General features: G+C 37.2%; 1 protein-coding gene across 4 annotated transcripts; it reads left to right on the top strand.

Annotated features, from left to right (window-relative positions):
• Window positions 1-501: 501 nt before the first annotated feature.
• On the top strand, window positions 502-9446 carry RNF6 (ring finger protein (C3H2C3 type) 6). Of its 4 annotated transcripts, none has more exons than XM_012723361.1 (5): window positions 502-756; window positions 1423-1502; window positions 2951-3161; window positions 4341-4436; window positions 6649-9446. In XM_012723361.1, exons 3-5 carry the CDS (start codon window positions 2969-2971, stop codon window positions 8397-8399), a joined length of 2040 nt encoding a protein of 679 aa, XP_012578815.1. In that variant the 5' UTR covers window positions 502-756; window positions 1423-1502; window positions 2951-2968; the 3' UTR covers window positions 8400-9446. The 4 variants fall into 4 exon arrangements, with proteins under 4 accessions (XP_012578815.1, XP_012578818.1, XP_004680214.1 ...); XM_012723364.1 differs by having other exon boundaries at window positions 2955-3161; window positions 6649-9416; XM_004680157.2 differs by lacking the exon at window positions 502-756 and adding an exon at window positions 869-975 and having other exon boundaries at window positions 6649-9443.
• Window positions 9447-9465: the final 19 nt, after the last annotated feature.

Raw genomic sequence — 9465 nt, 5'->3', positions numbered from 1 at the left:
AAAGCAAAGGGCGAGATTGGTGTCCTATTTCCGAAATAAGACCAGAGACGTGAATGTGTGTGCTTTCAAGCTTCTTTCCTAGCAGAAAAATGAAGAAACCCGAAATAAGCACCTTAGACTTGATTAGGGTTTTTCAATTGTCAGGTCTCAAAGGCAGGAAAGGGCCTGGCATGTTAGCTAGTTGACACCTGCCCAGCGAAGAGAGAACAGACCGCTGGACTGCACTCTGCAGCAGGCTCGGCAAACAACTGGACAACAAGGCGCCGAGCGGGTGGTGGAAAAGAGGAAAGCAGGCTGTGTCCCTGGGACTCCACGGCTGTCAGCAGCGCTAAGCGGCCTGGCACTGAGTACTGGAGAGACTTAGCAACCACCAGTCCTCGCGAGCGCGGAGACGCCGAGCCTCGAGAGGGCGGAACGCGAAAGGCTGGCATTCTGGATCTCGCCGGACGCACTTTCCAGTCGCACCCGCAAGCTCCCGGCGGGCGGTGGAGTGTCTTCCCCGCCGGTAGGGCGGCCAGGGTAGGGCTGGGGAAGCCGGACTCAGTGTCCTCCTTGGACGCCATTCTAGCTGGATAATCTGGAACTGCACAAGGCTTCCGGTTTCTCTCCTCAGCCGACGGTTAGGAGGCACAGCTGTCTCCGGAGGCGCGGAGGCAAGTCCTTACGCCTTCCGATCACAGCCTCTGGGACCCGAGAGGACGGCCACCCGCGGCTGACTCCTCCCGGCAGAAGGCGGTCGGCCCAGTTCCCGACGAGGTGAGCTGGGGGAGCGCTCTGGGCCCCCACTGCTACTTCCGGGACACGCTGCGGAAAGCCGGCCAGCCTTGGGGACCCCACCTTTTCTCGGATTGGTTAACTGCTCTCCTAATGTGCTCCCCTAACTGGTGATTGGCTCAGATACACCGTCTGTCACCTGCTTCCCTGTGGGAATCTAGGTCGCTAAGGGAAGCGTTACTCGGGCTCGGTTGGGAAGAGGTTGGTTGGGCTCTTGAGCCCAGTTTATTGTAGTGGGGGCCCTTACCCCGGCGCGAGCTTCGGTCGCAACGGCCAAGAAAGAAACCAGTAGCTGGACGGAGGGCAGGGCTGACGAGAAAGTGAAGGATGACAAGTAAACGGGAGAAACCTAACCCTGGCAGCGTCCAAAAGGGACGAGAGAGGAAGGCAGGCCTTGGAGAGAGTGGAGTGGTAGTCCCTGGAGCAGCGACCGTGTAGGAGGAGAGGCCTAGTCTCTGTCGTGGGAGAAAGGGCCTTGCGGGAGATTTTCATGACCTAGCTGTTTGGGGATCTAATTTGCTAGATGAATGCCTAACAACATTTGCCAGAGTTTTTGCTGTGACTTTGTGGTCGAATAGAGACTATCAGGCAGTCCTGGCTTCAAAGACACGATGTACTAAGTAATTCAACTCTCTTTTATTGCTTCAGATGGGCCGCTTTCAAAAGCACAAACAATTGAAGGATGGATACCATTGCATATGTTAAACACATATTAAAAGGAGCATAAGGTATTCCCTTTGTTTTAATTGTGGTTGCTTGTTCAAGAAGTTACCTTTGAGGAAAAGCTCTTGAACTCTGAATATTAGAATAGCTTGGTTTTGTAGGTTTCACTTTTTTAACCATTTAATACAAAAATATTATACTGCTGTGCCCTACCATATATGCTCTTTACTAATGATGAGTTAGTCCTTAATATTCTGAAATTGGAAATTTTGCATTTCAGTCTGTTACTTCACTTTTGATTGTGTAATATAACGTTAGAATAAGCATGACATTGAATAGGTTATTATTCATACAGTTGGGACTTGTAGAACAAATTTCACTGTGTTTAAGATAGTATACTTATTAAGCTCTGAGTCTTGAGTTGCAACAGTTGCTTCACTGGTAACTTTTTGATCGGCCAGTCTCTATTATGTCATGTGACATACAAAAAACTGTCTAGGAGTAGTTTATTTTTATTTCTTCCACAGAATACTCAAATTAGCTTTTAAAGATAGACTTAAGCCCATCCTGGAAATTTCTGATTTAAGAGTGGGGATGAGAACTGATATCTCTCTCTTTTTAAGATCCTCAAGTAAGTTTTAGGTAAACTCCCAATTGAGAACTGTTGCTTTAAAGATCTACTGTCTAGATATGTTTCAGTAATTGTAAACCAGTTATGAAACAAATAATTTTCTCCTTGACTTTCTTATAGTTTAGAAGTAAGCTTCTAAGAAATGACATTTAAGTATAACCCAAAAATTGTGTTTTGCCAAGGCAAGATCAGGAAGTTTCACTGTCTTTGGAAATTTCTGGGACTAACTATTCTAGGCTCAAAGATAAAATTTGGTATGGAGAGACATAAAGTGTTCTCATGTACTCTCACAATCCCCAGAGCCAGGCATGGGGTGTTGTTTCCTGTTAGATTTCAAAATTTCCTGTTAGGCTTAAGGACAGATCAACTCTAAGTCTGTTCAGTAGATACAATGCACTAAGTTATTTTTACCTCATCAAAATTGGGGGTTGGGGTGGGTGGTATTATGATAGTTATAAGTTTTATTTTGGGAATAATTTTGCTGGAAATAAATGTAAATAATAACTCTCCCAGTAACCTTTTGTATATTAAGTAAAGATTGTGTTTAAATTTTGTTTGCTATTTGAAACATCAGTGAGGGTTTCTAGACTAGTTTAACTATAGAGTCAGATAGGTAAATATGAAATAAGCACTCTGTATTCAGATATGAGAAACATGCAGTGCAACTGTACCTAGTCTGACTTACTGGCATTAGGCAAAGAAGGATGTGCAGTTGTTTATATCTCCTTGAAACTGCATTTTATATGTAAGTTGTTTACTGCAGACTTAGCTTACGAGAATAGGAAAATAAAAGGAAAATTTAAAAGCTATAAGTTAAAAACATGGAACCATATGTAGTCCATTACTAATGCCTTGAATTTTGTATATGTGTTTTTTGAAAAGAAAGCTGGGAATCTCAGTATGAATCAGTTTAGATCTAGATCAGATGATGTTGGTGAAGAAACTTCATCTCAAGACCATAATCATCATGAAAATGAGAGAAGATGGCAGCAAGAACGCCTTCACAGAGAAGAAGCCTATTATCAGTTTATTAATGAACTCAGTGATGAAGATTACCGCCTAATGAGAGACCATAATCTTTTAGGCACCCCTGGTAAGAAATGGGTGAAAGTGGAGATAACTTTTTTGTTGTTATAAGGAGGAATTTCAAGATAAGAGTGTCAGTTCCCCCTTATACCCTCTTCTTAAAATTATTTAAATGATTCTGTGAAACTAAGATTCTGTGAGCTTTTTAATATAACAAAATAGAAAATCACTGACTTACTTGTGAATGTTGTAAGGTAAGACTACTGGGTGTAGAGCACAGTTATGCAAACAACAAACCAACAAATAGGTTAATAATAGTGTTAGATATTGCATATATGGTTCTATTTCTCTGAAATAAAAAGCAATATTTGCACAAATAAAATATTATAAAACCCAATTCTAACTCATTTGACAAGTTACATTTTCTTTGAATAGCTATAGTAAGTAGCTGAATTAATAACTTCTAAAAAGTCATGTGCCCCAGTTTTTTTTCAAATTCATCTCATAAGTGAACCAATTGAAAATTGTAATTTGTACATTAACCTGTATACTACATATTTGCATAGTGTATATACATGTAGCATGCATATACAATTGAAGTAAAATTCAAGTAAACTCAGTTTTCTCTAGAAATATTTCCTTCTAGTTTCTTTTTTTTTCCTTCTAGTTTCTTTTTAACTGTGACAAAAATTTAAAAAATTGTATCTTGGGCCCTCACTGGTGGCACAGTGGGTTAGGTCGCAGCTCTGCAAGTGAGCCTCAGCCGCTTCATTGTGAGTTTGATCCCCTGCCCCAGAGGTGATCCACATGGCATGGTAGACCTCTCCTGACCCACCTGCTACTCCCCTCAGCAGTGTACTTTATGATCTGCCTGTTCTGCTCCCCACTCTGTCTCTGGTGAAGCCTCTCACTGCCTCTGCACCTCTGGCCTGTACCCCAGTTCTGTATGCATAAATAAATAAATCTTAAAAAAAAAAGTTAAAAAAAATTGTATCTTACATGTTCCTAAGTGTATGAAGAGAGTACTTTATTCAAATTAAATCTTATTTTAATTTTCATAAAACATTAATGCAACATAAAATTATCTGTATTTGTATCAGTTGAATATTTTTAACTATCTTCAGTTTACAGAACAATAGAATGACTTTTATAGATTGGTAAAGATTAGTTTTACCTTTCATAAGTTCTCTTAAAACCTAGTAATTGAAAACTTTTAATTTTAATGAGCAATTTTTCATTGTTTTAGGGGAAATAACAGCAGAAGAACTACAACAGCGGTTAGATGGAGTTAAGGAGCAACTAGCATCTCAGCCTGACTTGAGAAATGGAACAAACTCTAGAGGTACTGTGTCCTCTTTCCCTTAAGGAACAGGTTTGATTGCAGCAAGTTGCAGAAATGAACTTGTTGGAGCGTATGAGTTTATTTTAATGTGTTCTTGTTTTAATGTGATATTTATATCATATTTATATTTTATATCCAAATCAGTATAGGTCGGCAGTATAGGACAGTTATATTGAATTCAGGGGTTGAGTATAAAGACATGTTAGACATGGGTTGCCTTCAAGGAGCTCAAATATAAAAACAGTGTATCATTAGGATAATCACCATCATGGTTCAATTCTAGAATGTATATACTACCATTTTTTTAGAGTAGTATAACTAATCTTAGCTCCAAAAAATTTATATGGAGCAATATGAAAAAACTGAGTTAGAAAACCTGTTCTTGTCATCGTTTTTTTATGTTTTGTCATTTTATTGAATGACTACTAAGTCATGATATAAGACATCCATATTAAAACAATGTGCTTATAAAAACAATTCACACTTAGCAGAAGTAAATTGAATTCAAAGTAAAGTCAAATTTAATGTCTCTCTTACCAAATCTATTTCCTTTCCCAAAACTATTCATCAAAATGTAGTTTCACGTATTATGTCAAGGTTGTTATATTAGTTAGGAAAAAGACTATTAAAAACCTCAAAATGCTGTAACTCAGTAAAATAGTTTATTTCTCTTTCACGTTAACAGTTCAGGGATAGGCAAACTTTGGGCCACAAATCCTCCTGGGACCCACACATCTAGCAGAGTTGATCTGCAGCTCTGCTGTCCAATACTATAGTTACTAGTCTATACCTAACTAACTGTATACATTAAGTAAAGTGTAATTTAAAATTCAGTTATTCAGTCATATTAGCACATTTAAGTGCTTTAATAATCACATGTGGCTAATGGCCGCTGTATTAGACAGCACAGACATTTTAACATTTCCACTATTGCAGAAAATTTTATTGAACATTGTTCTAGCGTATTATCTTTTGATCATGCTAAAGCAGAGCAACATCTAGGTTTCAGCTGTCAGGAAGGAGCTCCAGGCATCAGCTTAAAAGTGAAATGTATCAATTCTACAGCCATTTCATGGATGAGAACTCAGTCACATGGCCACATCCAGTGCCAGTATATCCAAGTGACCTTTGCAGTGCAGTTGCAATGGGAAAGGATTTTGCTAGATGTTAATGAAGTTTTTCACCTTGTCCTCAACACTGCATTCTAGTAATTAAAGAAGTAGCATTTAAAATGACTAATCTGACCTGTTTTTTACTCTCATTATTTTCCAAATTAAAATGGAAATCTCATGTTAACCCTTTATCTTCTTTATGTTTAAATATAAACTACACTATATTGGTATAAATGTTAATTCTGTTTTTTTTAATATGTTTTGTTGGAAAATGTGCTCATCACCTGTAAAATAGCTTATGTCTTTATAATATGGCTAAAGTTACTATTTATTTTATTGATAACAACTGCTATTTAACAGCTTTAACTTCAGTATTTTAAAGTTGTTTTTTTTTAATGGAACATTGCAGTTAACGAAATAAAACCAAACAAACTCAAGTAATAGCTGTCTTTGAGTAGAACAAACTTTAAAGTACGTATAAATAATGTGCATTTAGAATGTTTTTCATTGAGTTTTATACTTTTTATAATCTACATAAAAATGGAAAACTTAAGTTTCCCATAGTAGCAGTATTATAATCAAGGAAGTTTATGTGTGGTACTTTTTTTTTTCTAAATTGATTCATTCAGAAATTTAATTGACAGTTTGATTGTACCAGAAATCATTGTAGAGGCTGGGATTTAATAGTGAATAAGACCAGACAAAACTCTTTGTCTTCATGCAACTTACATTCTATATGAACAGAAAATAAATTTATTTTGCTATTGCAACAAAATAAATTTTTGGAGTGCATCCCATGTGACAGGTATTGCACTGAACATTTTATACCTTGGTATCTTATCCTCATGATAATGTATGTAGCCATAAAGAACTTAAATAACATGCCTAAATTTTCCCAAAAAGCAGATAATGTGGCTCTAACATGTAAAATTAGCTTTCTTAAGATAAATCCTCTTTATAGAAAGTTCAGGGTTTTATCACTTATTGAAATTCTCCAGTGTTCTTGACTATTTCATGTAGTAAAAACTCTTAAGTGTTTGATAAAAATTAAAAGATGGAATTTTGAAATTGATCTTAAGTTGATTGAATTTGCCTTCCAGACTCAGAAATTCCAAGAGAAAGTTCTAATGAAGATTCTCTGCTAGAATGGTTGAATACCTTTCGTCGCACAGGAAATGCAACTCGAAGTGGACAAAATGGAAACCAAACCTGGAGAGCTGTGAGTCGAACAAACCCAAACAGTGGAGAGTTTCGATTTAGTCTGGAAATCCACATAAATCACGAGAATAGAGAATTTGAAATTCATAATGAAGATTATACTGGTATTCCACTTTCAGATGTTAGCAGAGCTGATACTACAGATAGGCAACAGAGATCAACTAGTCCTGTGGCTAGGCGAACAAGAAGCCAAACCTCAGTGAATTCCAGTGGCCGCAGTTCCAACATTCCAAGGACTAGACTTGGTTCAAGGGGGCAGAATTCAGTAGAAGAATCTTTTTCAACATTTGGAAGATTAAGAAATGGAATTGGCGGAGCAGTTGGCAATCCTAGTGCTCCACATGCTAATTTCAGTAGCCATACAAACCAATTAGGTAGTAGTGAACTCAGGCAAAGGGAAGGGCAACGATTTGGAGCAGCACATGTTTGGGAAAATGGGGCTAGAACTAATGTTACAGTGAGAAACACAAACCAAAGATTAGAGCCAATAAGATTAAGGTCAACTTTCAGTAGTCGAAGCCGTTCACCAATTCAGAGACAAAGTAGTCCTGTTTATCATAATTCACAAAGGGAAAGTAGACCTTTACAGCAAACGCTTAGAAGAAGATCTGTTAGGAGGAGAGGTATAACTCGTGTCTTTTTAGAGCAAGATAGAGAACACAGAGGTGCTGCATATACTCCACTCTCTAATTCAAGACTTGTGTCAAGAATAACGGTAGAAGAAGGAGAAGAACCCAGCAGATCTTCAACTCTTATACGGCGACATCCAACAATCACACTGGACCTTCAAGTGAGAAGGATTCGACCTGGAGAAAGCAGAGATCGGGACAGTATTGCAAATAGAACTAGATCTAGAGTAGGCTTAGCAGAAAACACAGTTACCATTGAAAGTAATAGTGGGGGCTTTCGTCGAACTATTTCTCGTTTAGAGCGGTCAGGTATTCGAACCTATGTTAGTACTATAACAGTTCCTCTTCGTAGGATTTCTGAGAATGAGCTTGTTGAACCATCATCAGTGGCCCTTCGGTCAATTTTAAGGCAGATCATGACTGGATTTGGAGAATTGAGTTCTCTAATGGAGGCTGAATCTGAGTCAGAGATTCAGAGAAATGGTCAATATTTACCAGAGAGACACTCAGAACTGAGTACAGTTCATGGCAGCAGCCCAGAGAATGAAGGTTCCTCTCAAGACAGGCAGGCCCTAGAAAATAGTACTGAAATGCGAGGTGAGGATGACATGACCCAGCTTCATACCCAAAATAGTGATAATAGAGGTGTCAGGCAGCTGCGAAACTCAAATAACTTAGTTGAAACTGGAACACTACCTATTCTTCGCCTTGCTCACTTCTTTTTACTAAATGAAGGTGATGATGATGATCACATACGTGGTTTAACCAAAGAGCAGATTGACAATCTTTCCACCAGGAACTATGAGCATAGTAGTATTGATAGTGAACTAGGTAAAATCTGTAGTGTGTGTATCAGTGACTATGTAACTGGAAACAAGCTCAGGCAATTACCTTGCATGCATGAATTTCACATCCATTGTATTGATCGATGGCTGTCAGAGAATTGCACCTGTCCCATCTGTCGGCAGCCTGTTTTAGGGTCTAGTATAGCAAACAATGGTTGAAGTGGTGGGTTGATTCAGACACTACATTTTAGTAGAGCTGAGTATTCAAGCATTCTTTTGTTGAATTATTTGTGATGAGCTAACAAGGATGAGATATAACAGATAATTATAGTTTGAAATACTTTTTGTGTGCTTTTTTAAATTGTTTAGAAGAAAATTTATATAAAATTTAAAATGCAAATGTTAAATTATCCAAAAATACAGAGTAGTTATTATTGCTAGAACCAAATAACCTTTAAGATACTTTTATTTTGGTAATTTTGTCATGCTAAGCACTTTTGTATTTGCACTCTTCAGTTGATTAAACATCACTCTTTATTTTCTTGATAGTACAGCAGATTTTACTTGGGCTTTTTGAAGTTCCATAGGCTTAATGCTGTACCAAGATATTGGTGTCTAAATAAACCTTTCATTAATTTCTTATTTTAAGGACATTATCTTTCATGAAAGAGTGTTCATGAATGTTTACTAAATGTGTTTAAGTTACTTGAAATGTTAAATTTAATATGCAACATACCATATGTGTGTATATATATAATTTTAAGTTTAAAATATTCAGTCTAGAAACTGCCAGTTTAGTTCTTATTTAAACTTTTAGGCTATTACTGCATATGGCACAGTATTTAATATTTACAGGATCATCTCTGGGAAGAAGTGGGTTCAGATATCTACAAATAGAGAATTTACTGAAGCGTCTCTGACAATCTGACTTATTAGCAAGCAATATATAATACTGAACACGTTTTTATTGAGTAATGAAACGTGGGCATTTTAGAACATACAAGCTGTTTAATTTGAATTCAACTTTTTGTGATTCTTTTTGAAAATGCAAATGATTCTTTGGTTTATATTAAGGTATACAATATGCATGGTTTCTCAAAAGTTTTAAAATCTAACAAATCTGTAAAGAATCAAATGTATAGATAACATGTTAAGTTCACTTGGGGGCCAAAAACTCCAAATAAAACAAAAACTCCTTAAGAGAATGTAGAATTTATATAAAAAGTATGCACTGAAAATCTATTTCTATCAATAAATATTAAAACAGTTGTATGTGAACTCTTCT

This window comes from Condylura cristata, unplaced genomic scaffold (genome assembly GCF_000260355.1).
Source record: "Condylura cristata isolate star-nosed mole 26May11 unplaced genomic scaffold, ConCri1.0 scaffold00010, whole genome shotgun sequence".
NCBI lineage: Eukaryota > Metazoa > Chordata > Mammalia > Eulipotyphla > Talpidae > Condylura > Condylura cristata.
Note: the sequence above shows the minus strand (reverse complement) of the source record. Positions and strands in the feature narration are given on the sequence as shown.